At 50.4% G+C, this 16,395-nt stretch overlaps 6 protein-coding genes across 6 annotated transcripts; 4 read left to right on the top strand and 2 right to left on the bottom strand.

Moving 5' to 3' along the window:
• Positions 1–806: 806 nt before the first annotated feature.
• On the bottom strand, positions 807–1,866 carry N7511_005806 (40S ribosomal protein eS6; the record flags this gene model as incomplete). The annotated part of the gene is made up of 5 exons (XM_057128183.1): positions 807–903; positions 962–1,379; positions 1,476–1,496; positions 1,578–1,650; positions 1,762–1,866. The coding sequence occupies 5 exons, from the start codon at positions 1,864–1,866 to the stop codon at positions 807–809; spliced, it is 714 nt and encodes a 237-aa protein (XP_056984700.1).
• A 1,472-nt stretch (positions 1,867–3,338) lies between these two features.
• Positions 3,339–4,391, top strand: N7511_005805 (uncharacterized protein; the record flags this gene model as incomplete). The annotated part of the gene is made up of 2 exons (XM_057128182.1): positions 3,339–3,575; positions 3,669–4,391. 2 exons carry the CDS (start codon positions 3,339–3,341, stop codon positions 4,389–4,391), a joined length of 960 nt encoding a protein of 319 aa, XP_056984699.1.
• A 1,298-nt stretch (positions 4,392–5,689) lies between these two features.
• On the top strand, positions 5,690–7,955 carry N7511_005804 (putative HMG box transcriptional regulator; the record flags this gene model as incomplete). Its single annotated transcript, XM_057128181.1, has 3 exons — positions 5,690–6,107; positions 6,233–6,378; positions 6,426–7,955. 3 exons carry the CDS (start codon positions 5,690–5,692, stop codon positions 7,953–7,955), a joined length of 2,094 nt encoding a protein of 697 aa, XP_056984698.1.
• A 362-nt stretch (positions 7,956–8,317) lies between these two features.
• Positions 8,318–11,902, top strand: N7511_005803 (DEAD/DEAH box helicase; the record flags this gene model as incomplete). Its single annotated transcript, XM_057128180.1, has 2 exons — positions 8,318–9,065; positions 9,129–11,902. 2 exons carry the CDS (start codon positions 8,318–8,320, stop codon positions 11,900–11,902), a joined length of 3,522 nt encoding a protein of 1,173 aa, XP_056984697.1.
• A 295-nt stretch (positions 11,903–12,197) lies between these two features.
• On the top strand, positions 12,198–13,394 carry N7511_005802 (ribosylnicotinamide kinase; the record flags this gene model as incomplete). Its single annotated transcript, XM_057128179.1, has 2 exons — positions 12,198–12,388; positions 12,527–13,394. 2 exons carry the CDS (start codon positions 12,198–12,200, stop codon positions 13,392–13,394), a joined length of 1,059 nt encoding a protein of 352 aa, XP_056984696.1.
• Positions 13,395–13,549: 155 nt separating this feature from the next.
• On the bottom strand, positions 13,550–16,138 carry N7511_005801 (uncharacterized protein; the record flags this gene model as incomplete). The annotated part of the gene is made up of 2 exons (XM_057128178.1): positions 13,550–15,949; positions 16,028–16,138. 2 exons carry the CDS (start codon positions 16,136–16,138, stop codon positions 13,550–13,552), a joined length of 2,511 nt encoding a protein of 836 aa, XP_056984695.1.
• Positions 16,139–16,395: the final 257 nt, after the last annotated feature.

Here is a 16,395-nt window from a genome sequence, read left to right as displayed (position 1 = left end):
CAGTGCTGGTTTTGTGTCTCTTCTAGGTTGTCCGTGGGGGTTGAATGCATCTTGCATCCATTGTACTTTGTATTTTGTACAGGCTTTTGCTATGATGGGGTTTGGTTTGATCATACAGACCTTGCTGGTCATTTACACGTGAAATTGATATGGTGTATCTCGGTTGAAATTCTGTATATCTGTAGTACTGTTGGAACTCATAATCTGACGTGACACGTGACATGGTCGTACATCCCAGGTGAAGGGTTGACTGATTGGGATAAAACGTTATAACGGACGATGGATGTGGGGGAATTAGAGTGCGTCCATGACGAAACTAGTTTATGCCATGGACAAGTAGCGTCATGCCTGGTGGGTTCGCACAACAAGGATACGACCAATATATATACTCATGTTCCCTACAAGACTACGCGGAACCCGAATACAATCTACTCATTCGCACAGCAAATTCAAGCAGAGCAGGAATTGACAGAACAGATATTGAAATTTGCATGCACTCCATTCAAAAAAAAGGGTAGTCAAAAAAGAAAGGATCAACACAGATATTGCATCGCCACTCCCGAGGCCCGTAATCACCGTAGCCAAACACAAGGGAGTATCAATCATTCGCCTGCTTTGTACGTTTTGAAACCTGTTCCCCGTCTCTTTTTTGTGTCCCTTTTCTTCTTATCAGACATGTCACCTTCGCGCCCCTGAGAGTGACTTCATTTTTTGTGAATCTCCCTCAAATCATCCCAGAGACGTGAAGCTCCTCCATTAAACCCCATCGCCGCAGAACGAAATCATAAAACCGCGGGTGTGGAAGTTTACTTCCGCATGGAAGAAGCTCTCCGCTTGCGGAGCTCGTCACGCTTGGCCTTCTCCTCGTGGACACGGCCAGCAAGGAGCTTGGCGTAGTCGTTGCTAGTGGGTGTTAGTTTCAGTATGCTCAGAAGACAAGGGGGTAGGGCAGGGTTCTTACGCAGCATCGCGGGCAGCCTCAGCGCGGCGGCGCTTGATGGCAACGCGTTGGCGCTTGCGCTGGAGACGCTGGGGAGTGACCAGACGCTGGATCTTGGGGGCCTTGGTGTAGTCCTGCTTGCCCTCCTTGGTGACGGTACGGCGGATGACGAACTTGCGGACGTCGTCCTTCTTGTCGAGACCGAAGAAGCGACGGATCTTGGTGGCACGCTTGGGGCCGAGACGCTTGGGGACAACGGTGTCGGTCAGGCCGGGGAGCTCGCCCTCACCCTGCTTGACGATGGCGAGAGCAAGGACGGAGAGGTCGAGACCGGTGATGGCACCACGGACGGACTTGCGCTTGCGCTCACCGGTGCGGCGGGGGCGGTAGCAGCTGTGGCCGTCGGCGAGGAGCAGACGGGTACGGGTGGGAAGGAGAACTGTAGAGAATCGATGAGTATGATGCGTTCATGGTGTGTTCCTGGGGAAGATAATTTTTTGTTATTTCCCCAGGTGTTGTGCGGTCGTGTACGTACCACCCTGCTTCATGGGGAAACCTGTAATTTCATTGTCAGCAATTTGATTCGATGATTAATGCAAGTCTCAAGTGATCCAGAGACAGGGGAGTGGTTGCGTACCCTGCTTGTCGTTACCACCGGTAATCTTGAAGAGGTAACCCTTGAACTCATCACCGAGAGCGTCACCGGCAACCTATTCGAAAACAAATCCCAATTAGCCTGTTGTTCTCCATCGTGTGCGTGTATTCTTTTTCAAGATTCCAAGTTGGTCGTCGTGTCGGGGAATGGGATGGGGAGTGCTGACTTCGGTGCCCATGCGCTTCTCCATGAAGGGACGGAGCTTGCGCTCATCGTCGATCTCGATAATTTTCTGGGACCCATTGGCCGGGAAGGAGATGTTGAGCTTCATCTTGACGGAGGCGGCGCGGTCAAGACGGTAGCGCGGGTGTTTGTCGACGGATGAGGTTGTCGTCGAAGGGATCTGTATTGTGGATTTTTTTAGTTCGGCGGCTTTAGCGAGCGATTGTGGGCGGGTCACGTGTGTGCCAGCCAGTCACGTGGGAATAGGGCTTGAGTCGCTTGCAGGTCAGGTGATGAGTCATGTGACTCTCTGCTGATGATGGTCCTTTTTCGGCATTTGAACCCTCCGAATGCAACCATCGTCAAAGGGTGGAACATCCACGATTGCCTTCTTCATGCTGGAGGCTTTATTTTGATCTCAACTAATACAAACAGCATCGACAGATCTGGAATCCTTCAGCACTACCAACTATTCACATTATTCACGGCTTGATACTGACACGATGATCCTGAATAAAAACGCCATCTTCTTTTGGATTTTCTTTGCAACTTCTGAACCAGACTGAGACTAACTGAGCTATCAAGCTGGTCCAATGTGTGTTTCGGCTATGACAGTGTCCAGCCGAGACACTCACAGATATTGAGCTTGGGCATCGATACATGATATATGATACATGATATATGATACATGATACATGATACATGAAATCAACTTACTTGTGTTGGTCGGATAGCTTGACGATCAAAGAAGAGGTTTGACTCTCCAAGTGGCTTTCAACCCCAATCAATCATAATTTTGAGAGCGCACGTTGTTTCTTCAACATCGCATATCTATACTCTCCGGAGTATTAGTATACAAGTGAAATAGACCAAGTCATTGATTCTCCATGCTGCATTCTGAACCCCTCAGTTTGGGGGATTGATTCTTATACAATGTCTTGGCAATTGAATATCGGACGGCTAGCTCAAGGCCATTCATACACCGAGTCAGCCAGGATCAGATAAAACACCCAATACGAGACATTGCAATGTAGCTTCAGGGGGAGCGAGTCGAGCACCCAGTTCACCACTATTCCGCAAATTCCGCATAGTCGAGCAATAGTGTGGCGTCTGGACGCTTAGACGTCAAATTAAGCCGGCGCACGCGATGATTTGCCCGTTCGAAGCTTAGCCCAATCTACTTCGCCCGAGCCACGCGGCCATACATTCACAGTTGCCCACCTTTAGGGGCAGAGTTGTTTCCCCTTACATTATACATTATAACCATTATACTCATTGTACACAGTTGAATTCTACCCTCTTCCTATTTCAGTGGCTCCCGCTACCGAGTTTGCCGGTTCTCCAACTCCGAGTGGAGCATCTCGTCGTAATCTCCGGACGATCCTCTTTCAAAGCTTGGTCATATTTTCTCCGCAGAGATTGAACTGGAGAAGGCTTTCTATCACATTGCGTATCGCATAGTGGCAAGTATAGCGGTCATCGGAGGCGTGGTGGCGATTTTCTTTTATCCTCCGGCCAAGACCTCAAGAAATAAGAGACCCAAGAAGACACTTCCGGCTGGCCCTAGGTGTCTCGCCTAAGATGGTCCGGCTTTTCAACCGATTCTACGCCTTATCCGCAGTCGCAGCATGCATGATTCTATCAACGGCCTGGTTCCTAACCTCCCGCCGCTTTCCCGACATCATTCCCCTCGCATCCGGTCAGTTCGAAGCAGCGGCCACATTCGACCAGCGGCTAGTCGTCTTCGGCGACTCATGGAGTGACAATGAAACAAACGAGCCAGAGGGGAAAGTATGGACAGACTGGCTCTGTTCAATGGTAAGACAAGGACCATGCCACGGACCACGAACCCCAATGTCTCGGGGGGAGCAGTGAAACCCGAACAAGATAGAATGTCTGACTCTCTACCAGTTCTCCTGCCACCAAGAGAATCTAGCCCAAACAGCCAACCCGCTCCTCCGAGGCAAAAACGTCGGCGCCGTAGTCGACAACTCAGAGCTCGAACCTCTAGGCCGCCTGTCTCAGACCCGTCTTGCAGACTTCAAGTCCCAGCTCGCAGAATGGCTAGCTGCCGAGTCGCGCGCCACAACCCAACTCGCCAGGGAAGACCTGCGTACGCGCCAAGAAGCTACCATTTTCGTGGTCTCCTTTGGTGTATGGGATATCTGGAGTTTTATCAACAAGGACTACGACACCGCCAAGGAATCAGTCGAGCGACGTATCGCAACGATCATTGCCCAGCTCGATATTCTCGCTGAGCAGTGGGACTCGGAGTCCGAACTAAAGATCATCTTGACGCAGACGGTTGATGTGACATTCTTACCGGGCTATAAATCTGCAGCTGGATACAAAGATATCGTAAAGACGGTGGAGCTATGGAACAAGAAGCTGCGCGAGGCAGCGAAGGCGTGGGAAGGTGGGACTGTGTACCTATTTGACATGAACGGGTGGATGGTTGATCGGATTCGGGATTGGCAGCTCTACGCAGCAGGCATTGAAGAGGAGAATGGGCTTGGGAAGAACGAGCAGGGCTGGCTGAATGTCGTGGAGCCGTGTATCGAAAGTGGGTTCCGGGTCATGATGTCAAAGGGCAAGACGGAGTGCGAAGAACCTGATCGGTACTTGTTCTGGTAAGTGTTGCTTTCCCCTGTTTCCATGTTTCCTCCAGAGATCGACATGATCCCATGCCTTTTTCTGCTGACCGGGACTGACATATTGATGTATCAGGGACGAGATGCAGTTGGGTCCTGAGGCTCACCGGCTTCTGGCTACGGAAGTTTACTCTGGCATTGGGGGATTGTTCAATGCATCGCGCCACACCCGGGGACTCGCATAGACATTGTCCCGACTTCTCAAATTATCCATCGCAGAGAAAAAGAAAAGAAAGCAAATATGACGTCTCACAAGGGGTCTATAAGCCCGTACCCGTGCAAACGAAGACTAAACTTGATGCGGATATGGCCATGTTCCAGAGAGAGTGGGCCTTTTGCAAGGACACGGTAGTATGTCCCAACCGGAGTCAAGAACCCTGGGAAAGGAGGGAACAGGTCGGGAAAGGGTGAAAGGGTGGTATTGTTGAAGTTACAGTGGAGACGCGATCGGGTATAGTTCGAAGTTCACTCCATCTCTCCTTCATACAATAGGTCAAGTCCGAACAAAGAGAAGATCCCAGTCTAAAATCATATTCTGATTACCGATTTCTGATTTCCAAATACCTCCAAATCGAATAACCCCAAAGAATCCCTAAAATAAATTGTTTGCCGCCATGTTTGCGCACTTCTTTGTGACGGGGAACCAGAGGTGAGCCCCGACCAATCACAGCAAGCGATGAACAGCCCGATCAAGCGGGTCGCCGCATCCGGAGACAAAGAAAACAATGAGTCTAGCGTCGCCCTAATTTTGAAGGTTACAGGTTGAGATCGTGAATGACACCTACGTATAGTAAAAAAAAATAAAAAAAACCCATAGTAATGGTGGTAGTGGTAATAGTAGTAGTAGTAGTGGTAGCAGTAGTAGTAGTAGGAGTCCTTACTAACTTATAGATCTCCCGATTCATAACCCTAACTCTCTAACTTGGAAAAAAAAAAAAGTCATTTCATTCGCATATCTCGGTTGGCTCGGTCAGAATAGCAACTGCATTCTGGAGCTATTGTCAAAGGACAAGCCACTAACAGGGATTCTGGGGAATAAGCCAACAAAGACGCCCAGACGCCCAAACGCCCATATACTTCGCTTTGTCTATCTCTGGGTGGATTGCTCTGGGGTTATTTATTTGATTCTCTTCTTTGTTTCGCTCTTTCTCCCTTGTATTTCTGACGTCCTCTTTCCACCATATTATCTCGACCGTCTCTTTCATCGTTTATACTTTGGGTTGCCTTCTTTGAGATTTCCTGAGCCCTTTCATTCAGAGGGCGCCTCCTCGAAACTGTTAAATGTCTTACGATCGAGTGCTTCCCAATCCCGTTGCTCTCCAATATGAGTCTGCTCAAGTCTCTTTGCCCAGACCGAGCAACTTACTCGATCACAAAATCATGAACGACGATCTCAAGTCTATGGCCCGGTATCCAGATGGACCGGTCGGGGATTCACGCTATACAGAACTCAGATCAGATGGTGTATTACAGACCCATCCGCACCTAGCGGTGCTGAATAGTACCAAAGATTCTCTCAATGGCGCAGTCAAGATTGCGGGCCCAATGATCTCAACGAAAGAGCTGCCTCTCCGGGACCGATCTGATCGATCATCGTCCTCCTCAGCCAGCAGTACCAGCCCTGGCAAATCACAGAAAGAGGGAGCTATGCAGTTCTGCCTCTGCCAGCCGGACCCGAAGATCCCCCGGCCTCGTAATGGTGAGTCGAGTTCGTCCGCGCCTTTAGACCTTGGCAAGTCTTTTTTGATTGTTTCTTTGGAGTCTTGAGGCTTATTTCGGATCTATCAAACCCCCCTCGTTTGAATATGGCTAATGCGGTTAAAGCTTTTATATTGTATCGTCAGCATTATCAGGCCATGGTTGTAGCTCATAACCCTGGTCTGGCAAATCCGGAGATCTCTAAGATCATTGGAGAGCAATGGCGGTCTTTGTCGGAAGATGACAAGAGTAAATGGAAAGCGCTTGCCGAGGTAAGAAAAACGCCGTTTTTTAGAGAGCCAAAACTAACAAAAAGCAGGAAGAAAAGGCTCGTCATCAGCAGCAGTACCCCGACTATCGGTACCAGCCTCGACGGTATGGTCGGGATGGTAATGCACGGAATGGCGCCTCAGGAATTGGTCACAATCCATCGGGATCGTCCACCTGTAATCGATGTGGTGGTCGCCTTATGAATGCACCAGCGTCGCCCATGACTCCATTCACACCGAGCAGTACCACCGCTGGACCTGGGTATAGACCGTCCAGCTTTTCAGCAGTCTCACCACACCCTAATACGATACCCAGAAGTCGAGAAAAAGACTCACATTCAGCGCAAAAACCAGTCAAGATAGATCAAAATGACCCACGGGCTCGACCGAGGCAATGGGAAGAACACGGTGGTCGCTCCCCACCAGAGAACAAGCGTCGTAGGATATCGCATGCCCACGCCCATCCCCCAGCACATGCCCCATTCAAACCAAGCTTGCACTCCTACCGAGACCGGAGTCCCGAGTCACCAATGACCCCCTGGAGTGCTCGACCAGACATGGCACCGCGTCACCTCCCAATGATTCAACCACATCGCCATTATGGTAGCATTCCAGGCTCACCACACCCAGACCCGAGTTTGAAACTCCCACCACTCCAAACCGCAACAACACCCATAACAGGCTCCATGACGCCCTTCCCACAAGAAGACACCAGCGTCGAAGCCACAGTTATGACAATTCCCTTCCTCAACAAGATCAAAGTCCTCGCTAAAATCTCTCCACCCCTGGTACCCTCCTTCCGCGAGGGCTTCCCACCAGCCCGTGGCCCGGTCATCGCCATCGACGGCCAAGACCCAGGCCTCGTCCAATCAATCGTCGAGTATCTAGATAATCTCCTCAAAAAGGAACCCAAATACCATGTTCGTATCTTCGACGGTCCAGAAATCCAGGCGCCACGCTCAACCTCCGCAGAGGCAAGCCAAAGCCAAGGCCAAATGGGCGATGCAACAGTTGGCTACCTGAACACTATCTCAGCCTGGCACCGCATCTCGGACGAAGTAGTCGGCTTCGTCAAAGCGGTCTCAAGAGCCGGCTCTGTGGAGGCCCACTCAACAACCACAGACGAAGACTCTGGACCAAACGTCTCACCTAAAACCCTCATCCCAAAGACAGCAAACCTTCAAATTAACTCGCCCGCCCAGTCTAGTGACCACGGCTCCGAGGGTAGCGTCGTGTCAGCCGCTACAGCGGGCAGCCATTACTCGGTGCCTATCGCGCTGGTACCACGCTACCAGCTTACAACAGCTGATGCATTCGCATGCTCGACTCCCATTGGAGATTCCTATGCTCCACTTGATCACTGGCAGTGGATGGCATCGCTATGGCGAGCATGTGTTGGTCCTGATATCACGGTTTATGTACGTGAGTGTGGGAAGGAAGAAATTGATCGTATAGGGGCTGTTGAGGTGCGACTGCAGGATGTGCGAACTGTTGTACTGAGGAAGACAATAGGAAAAGACCTTGAGGACAAGGTTCTTCGGCGCATGGGCTTCGAGATTGAGGACTTTTTGACTCAGTGAGCGTGAGCGTGGACATTTGGTTGAAAGATTGTAATGCATTGTGATAGATACTTAGACCATTTTAATGGAGAGTGTATTTAAAAGTAATATTATTGAGCCTGTAGTCAATAGATGTGCTAGAATTGAGCAAACAACCGAAAAACAGAGGTTGACCAAGTGAAAGATCGAATCTTAGGAAGTTCACGTTGACCTTAGAAAGAAGGAGTCGCGCACGAGCCATCCTCCACTTGCTTTTTCTCCGCACCCAGAAGGCGGTGACTTTTTGCCATCTCCAATTATGTTCGCCTTATCTCCCCACGTCTCCTTTGAAGAGTGTCGCGATTTGTCTGAGAGAGACAATGCAAGCCATAGCCTAGAGGAGAATGGCACATCCACCATCGGGGCTCCCCTGGCTACCCTTGGTCCCATCCAATCCACCTCCACACGTCCCCGAAGATACGAAGCATACCAGCCCGCGTGAAGTACAAACAGCCAGTCACAACCGTACAATCGGAATCCACCATTCATACATACCAGTTGGAGTCTTATGGAAAGCGACAGTAGAAAACACCTACCCTGCGTCAGAGCTAGCTCTATTACAAGCACACGACTGGGTCCAGACCAATCCTCGCAATGAAAACACACAAATCTTTATCCTACCAGATGACGCCAAACGCGGGTCTATTGCGCGCTCGAGCACCAAAGTCAGAGCGGCACTCAAAACAATAATGTCTAAGATTGATACCACCCGATCAGTTTGGAATGGCGTTTCCTGTGTTCCCAGTCCGGTGCCCAATCCATCTGCTGGCGCCGAGGATGAATCGCTCTGGTACATCTTCAATACTTTACAAAACCCAAACCCGCAGGTGAGCATTGTGCGGGATAGAAATGCACGCCAGGCCATGGAGGATCTATTAGAAGGCGAAGATGCGACTCTGGGCCTCAAAACTGCGCTCTATCCTTATCAGCGCAGATCGGCTGCTATGATGGTTCAGCGTGAGGCGCAGCCTGCTATGGTCCTTGATCCTAGATTGCAGGCTTGGAAGGGTCCTGATGGAAAGGAGTTTTACTATGATAAAGAAGATGGAAGGATCTTCAAGGAGAAGAGGTTGTATTCGGAGGCTTGTGGAGGTGGGCTTTATCTTCCATGTCATTTATCTACTCCTTGATTGCGCATTATTGACTTCAGAATAGGGATCCTTGCCGAGACCATGGGCTGTGGCAAGACTTTGATCAGTCTTGCCGTTATCTTGGCTACTCGTGGCCATTTCCCTCAGATTCCTATCGAGTACCAAGTGACTGATATTCAACCGACAAGGAAAGTGACTGGCTCCCTAATGGATATGGCGGCTGCAACTGCTGGCCGATTATCAGTGCCATGGAGACCATTTTTTGAGAGTCTTGCCTTTCAAGGGGAGCACCATGATCGATGTATTCAGGCGTGTAAAGCTCACTGTGGTTCCTACGAGATTCCACCTCACCAGACCCGGCATCAAGGCCGCAACAGCTCATCATATCCCCGGTCACCGGCACAGCGCATTATTCTTTGCTCCGGCACTATCATCATCGTTCCGCCCAACTTGGTTGATCATTGGGAGCGGGAGATCGCCACCCACACTACCGGACTGAAGGTACTCGTTTTACGAACAAGCTTAGATCGAATTCCTTCGATCGAGGTACTTCAGAATTTCGATATCATCCTCTTTTCCAAGCCCCGGTTTGAAAGAGAGGTCGGGGAACCAGTTCATAAACGTCGCCTGAGTATTCAACCCATCCAACCTGATTCGAACCTTCTTGGGCTCCATTGGCTACGAGTAATCGTTGATGAAGGCCACAACGTCGCCGGAAATGGGTCAAATATGGTCCATATGTTGAAACAGCTTCACTTCGAACGGCGCTGGATCATCTCTGGAACACCTTCCACCGGGCTCTATGGTGTGGAAGTGAGCCTTGCCTCACAGGAGGCAAATACCAGTGATACAGAATCACCCGAAGAGATTACTGCGGCGGTTTTGAAAAGCCGCAAGAAAACCGGGAATGCGGTCGACAACGAGTTGAAAGATCTTGATCGGATGCGTCGCATTGTTATCGAATTCCTTGATCTCAAACCATGGTCTAACTCGCGAGCCGATGATCCTGCGGATTGGACAAAATACATCAAACCCTTGGGCGCGGATGGACAACGCCGGAAGTCGCCATCTCTACGTGCGACTCTGCAGAGCTTAGTCGTACGGCATCAGCTACACGAGGTAAACCGGGAGATCACTCTTCCCAAGCTCTACAACAAGGTGGTCTACTTGGAGCCAACATTTCACGATAAACTTTCCATTAACCTGTTTCTCTTCGGTCTCGCGGTTAATGCGATCACCTCTGAGAGACAAGGACCAGACTATATATTTGGCAAGGAGAATCAAAAGCATCTCAATCAAGTGATCAGCAACCTACGTCAGGCTGGCTTCTGGTGGGCTGGCTCTAGCGATGTTCAGGATACAGCCGAGCATGCCCTCACTTATTTGGAGAAGAACCAGAACAAGATGACTCCAGCAGATATCAATCAATTGGAGCAAGGACTTCTCATCGCAGAAAAAGCAATCCATTCCCCCAATTGGCATGGGTTTAAGAAATACCACGAGCTTGGTGTCTTCGTGCAAGATTTCCCAGAACATGCGCGCAGTCTTTGGGCCCTTGACTCTGCTAATTCAGACCATGAACCACTTCTCCTCGGCATTACCCAAGCCCGCCATGCGCAACAATACGTTACCAAACACCTCCGCTCTTCTGACCCAGCCGAAGGTCTGCCAGGTGCTGGCATCAAGGTCCGCCGAGAACTTATCGAGCGTGACGAGAAAGCCGCACCCAGAGGTGCCCCAGAGTCAGCCAAGCCAGCGCTGAGCCAGCTAAATGGTGCGAGACCTTCAAGCAACAAATCGCCCAAGAAGACGTTTACGCAAAACAAATCTTGCTCTCTCCCAGAGACGTCCGCACTCAAGAAAACAAAACTGGTCGGGGTATCCTCCGCAAAGCTCCGCTACCTCCTCGATGAGGTACAAAAGGTGCACAAAACCGAGAAAACAATAATTTTCTACGACAACCCTAATACAGCCTTCTGGATAGCCGAGGGCCTAGAACTGACAGCGATAGACTATCGCATTTACGCCAGCACCCTCAAACCGGAGCTACGAACCTCCTACCTAAAGCTCTTCCGCGAATCCGAAGAAGTGCGCGTCCTCCTCATGGATCTTCGCCAAGCCTCACACGGTCTACACATTGCTCAAGCATCGCGCGTATTCATCGTCAACCCAATCTGGCAGCCAAACGTTGAAAGCCAGGCTATAAAACGTGCCCACCGCATCGGCCAGACGCGTCCTGTCTACGTCGAGACTCTTGTTCTACGAAACACGCTCGAAGATCGCATGCTAAGGCGCCGGAAGGAGATGTCTGAAGCGGAGATGCAGCACGCTGAGAGGAGTTTGTTGGATGATTCAACCATGGCTGATATCATTCAGAATGAGCCGTTCTTGGAAATGGGAGAAGAGGCGCTTGAGGGTATTGCGCCGCTTCAGCATCAGACTGGGTTTTTTGATGCGCATCGCCTGCCTATTCCTGATGATGAGAGGATTGCCGTTGGCAGTCCGGCTAAGCGGCGGCGTTTGGAGGGGCCGGAAGACGTTTGTGTTAGTTCTGATATAGGTGCTGAGCCGAGCGGAGATGCGCGGTCGATGGATACTGTGTCTAAACGGCCCCGCATTGGATTTGTGGAGGATGTGCTGGTTTCGGCTGATGCTGGAGTTGATGCGGGTGGAGATCTGCCACCTTTTGATATCTCTGTGCCTACTCGGCCTCGTATTGGGTTTGCGGAGGATATACAGGTCTTGAGTAATGCTGTTGAGCCATCGCCTACTCGTCCCCCTCAGAGTGAAGGGGGCAATGGTGCTGGTGATCGACGCATGTCCTTGTTCGGGCCATGATATATATCGTGTCTCGGCGTATCATTTTGCGAATTAGCGAGGCGTTGGGGTATTCTGTCCCATGTACATCACAATATATAAATACCGTTGCTCCTACTTCTTCTTTTAATATGAAGAACAAGCCAATAGTCCATGCATCTCACTTTCGTTGAACATCGTCGCATTCGTATACTTCGCACTCAAAATCATCCCAGATAAGATAAGATAGGCGATAAGCCCGATCAAACCCCTCCAACCTCGAAGCTGTCGACGATTCCTAACCTCACTCTAGTCCCTCCAAACAGCCAGAACCATAATGGCCCAAGAACCGCCCCAAAAAGCAACCATAATCGGGATTTCAGGACCCTCAAGCAGCGGCAAAACAACCCTCGCCCGCCTCCTGCAACGCATCTTCTGCGGGGTGAATCTGACAACCAATGACAACAACAAGACGAACCTAAACACGTTTATAATCCACGAAGATGATTTCTACTTCCCGGATGATCAGTATGACTCCCCAATCTGCCCAGCCAGTCCAGCCCCTGCCACACACAAACACATCCATCCACGCACCCCTACCAACAACCCGCACCAACCAATAGCAATACCTGATACCTCAAGACATCAATAATCTAACAACCCCAGAATCCCAACCGTAACTCTCCCCTCAGGCAAACAAATCCAAGACTGGGACACAGCCAGCGCAATCGACATCCCCTTCCTCTCCAAAGCACTGACATACGTCCGCGAACACGGAACCCTACCGCCCCGACTCCGCAGCAAAGAAGACCAAAATGACCAGGGAGAGAGTGGCGTCGATGATAGCCTGATCCTCCAATTGAGGGATACAGTCCAGCGGGAACTGTCGTCGATATCATCTTCGACGGAGGGCTTGATGCGCACAGTCGCGTTTCTGGAGGGATTTCTTCTTTTCAGTCCGCCTGATGGTTCGATATCTGCATCTGCATCTATGGGAAATGTAAATGAGAATGTGACTGCCCAGCAAGATAAAGACAACCACATCCTCCGCCCAGTCCACAACGCAATAAATCTACACCTCTTCCTCCCTGCACCGTATGAACTTGTCAAAGCGAGACGGGAGGGGAGGAGTGGGTATGTGACCATTGGGCCCGCGCCTGAAATCTGCGACTCTAGCAATGTCACTGACAATGGCACGAAACCCGGGTCTGGGGATGTCGATCTCGAGGGCGAGGATGATCGGCCGCCGCAGAACTTTTGGACGGATCCGCCGGGGTATGTGGATGATATTGTTTGGCCTAGGTATGTGGGGGATCATTCTTGGTTGCTTGTTGCCGATGAGAAGGGACAGGAGGAGGGAGGGGATGGGGAGGATCTTGCGGATCTTGTTAGGAGGGTTGGAGATGGGAGGAGGGTGAGGAGAGATGTTGGGGTTGAGGTTGCGCCTGGATGTGGAGAGGAGGGAATGGAGGTTGTGCTTCGGTGGTCTGTCGAGTTGATTTTAGCGTATTTGGCCAAGGGGAAGACAGTATAAGGTCTGGGAATCTCTACGTCGGGGGTATGAGGGCAAGTATTGGTTGCATTTGTAATATCTGCTGCTGCTCGACTTTGCTGTCTGGGTCCCTTCCATAGTAATGATGCTATTAGCTTTCCACTTTCATCTCCACACCACTCAACTACCAGATACCCTCACTGGTTCTCAATTGGTCCTCTCCATCCCAGGAAATAGTCAATATTGTCACGCAGGGAGAACGGGGGCAACGTAGCTGGCTCAGTCTCACTTGGAGTTGACTCTGGCTGAAGTTTCTTTGCCTCAACTGTCTCCAAATCAATCGATGCTGGTTTGAAGACTTCCACCGGGATATTTTCCATCACTGGCCAATCTTCAGGAGTGAAATTCAGCGCAGGAACCGGTATATCAGGAAAGGACAGTTGCTCTGAACAGTAAAGAGTGTAACCGCCGCTGATTTGAGCCAGGAAGCCAGAACCTTTCCGCAGGGAACATGAGTAAATAATAGTGAAAGATGCCAGAAGGGTCACCAGCTGAAACAAAAACCAGAAGATGTCCCATGTAATCCACAGCCACTGCACCATGCGAGACAAATTTGACTTTTCAAGCTTGACAAAGTCCTCTGGAGGTTCGCCACGAGGCACTTCTTCTTGGGTATCAGGGTTGGCCTCCATGACGCCCTTGCTTTCCAGCTTGAATAGGGCAAACTCCTGTTGAAGTTTCAACTCTGCCTCGCTGACAAACGGCCTGGTCTTGATTTGTGGTGTCCAGCTGACAGCTGCGTGGTATGGCAGTCTGGTTTCCCAAGTCAACATAAACACGCTCAGACTTGAACGGGGGCATGTGATGCGGACTTGACAGTTGTTAGAGCCAATATCGGTACCGTTATCGAGCTTGAAAGTCTGAAGACTATTTTGATCTGACTGGAGTTCGCCGGTGTACATACCGTCTGGGCCACCGTGAATATAGAGGTCGAAGCTACACTTCTCCGCCCAAAAGTCGCGTTGAACCAAATCGATAGAGCATAGAGCACGGTAGCTGACAAGATATCGCAATGGATCGGTATCATCATCCTTCACTTCAGTCTGGATGAGCTGGTGGACCTTGAAGTCTTTGATCAAACCGTAGAAAGTGGCGTCACAAGTCCGGAATGGGACGAGGAACCTCTGGGTGACCACAAATTGAGCAATGAGGTAGTTTTCGGCAATCTTGTTTCGCTTGAACCCCGTGGTGCGATATTCCATGCCTTGGCCACGTGGGGTTCGGAAGTATAGATATCCATACTCATCGGGACAAAGTTGAGGCAGTCCAGTTAGAGCCACTTCCCACCAGTTATTTTGTCCCTTTCTCACATGAATGGAAACCTTGATTGACAGCTCGTATGTGGCGGGCCATATAGTAGGAGAGGTTTGCATGTAGATGGTGTTCTCGATTATGATGAGCTGAGCACCTGCATTAGAGCTTGGTGCAGATGAACGTCGTGGAGTGAACAGTCGAGCCAAAGGAACCCCAAAGACACCACCGCAATCATCATCATCGTTGCCGGATGAAATATCGGACTCGTAATCAGCAAGGCTGTCTTCTTTGCCTCCGAAATGTGAAGAGTTTCCGGGGGAAACAATGGTAGAGAGAGCATCTAGCTTTTGCTTTTTCTCATCAATCTCTGGGGTACGCTTCGAGTAGTCCTGATCATGAGGTCCAAGAGAAGCCCATGCATCAAAGAAACCCTCCTCTTCACCATCATTTCCTTGAGCAGTGTTTCTAGACGCATCCTTCCCAGGCGAAAATTGCCTCTGAAACAGGTCACTATTCTCAAGCCGACGAAAGTCCACCGCAGAAACAGGAGCCGAATCAGTAGGCAACGGGACTCTCTCGGGCAGAACATCCATATCCAGACTAGCTGGACGAGGGATGGAAATGGGCCGAGAACGATGCCGGAGAGGACTGTCATTGCTGTCGTCACTGGGAACCTTAGCAACAGGCACAGGAACAGGCACAGGCACATGCACAGAAGACCCCGGTGACGCCAGCTTTGGCTTGACAACAGTCACAGTATGTCCCTTTCCATCACCATCATACCTCACATCGCGATCCTCATCCGGGATAGAGTCAGGAAGTGATGCAGCCGTCGCAGTACGCTTACGAGAATTCGGGGACCTGGAGGGAGTCGAGAGATCCGAGAGACTCGTATCGGCCTGGGTATAAAGGACGCCGATATTCACTGGGCGGGTGGATTCTTCTGGAGATCCAGGACTGAACATGAGGCTTTTTGTGCCGGACGCATCACTGTCTTCATCTCCATCGACGAGTGCGTCGAACTTGGATTTGGTGGCAGATTCGATTTTCTTGTATTTCCCTTTGTTTTTGATTGAACTATTGGGTGTCACTGGGGCATCGGTGAATGGCCGTGTGGTATCGGATGCGCCATCTGCACCTGTACCTGTGTATGCATCGCCATCGGTGCGTTTGCTTTCGCTCTTTGATTTGTTCTTTGGGACGATTGAGAATGTTGGACCCCCTACCATATATGGAGAGTGAATATTGAAGACTGGCAGGCGAATATTTGGAGTACACCAGGCCTGAGATATAAATGATCAGTATCGGTGACTGCTCGTGTGGTTCTGGATCAGTGGTCAGTGTGGGTGGTGATGGCTTACCTCGATGGCGATGGAGACGTCCACTGCATCATTCGGGCTTCCTGTCCAATCGAACCAGATATCCAGGTTACTGAAGGGACTTGACCCCATAGATGCGGGTGTGTCGTCCATGGTTGACAGGGAGAGATGTCGTAGCAATGATCTGAGGGATAAGTTTCAGGGCAGGAGTCAGGGCGACCAAAGCTAGAGCTATCAGGATCTTGATCTCATAAATCAGAGTCTCATGGCTCAAACTCATGGCAGAGGAAGATTGGCGAAGCGATAGGGAGAAAGAAAAGAAAAGAGAAGAGAGGAGAGGAGAGGAGAAACAGCGAGGAAGACAATACCGAAAGGGAAAGAAGAGAAAGAACGAGAGCGTGGAGAATACG

The sequence above is a fragment of the Penicillium nucicola genome (assembly GCF_028828085.1).
Source record: "Penicillium nucicola strain IBT 29836 chromosome Unknown utg000005l, whole genome shotgun sequence".
NCBI lineage: Eukaryota > Fungi > Ascomycota > Eurotiomycetes > Eurotiales > Aspergillaceae > Penicillium > Penicillium nucicola.
The sequence above is the reverse complement of the archived record's forward strand: the minus strand, read 5'-3'. Positions and strand labels throughout refer to the sequence as shown.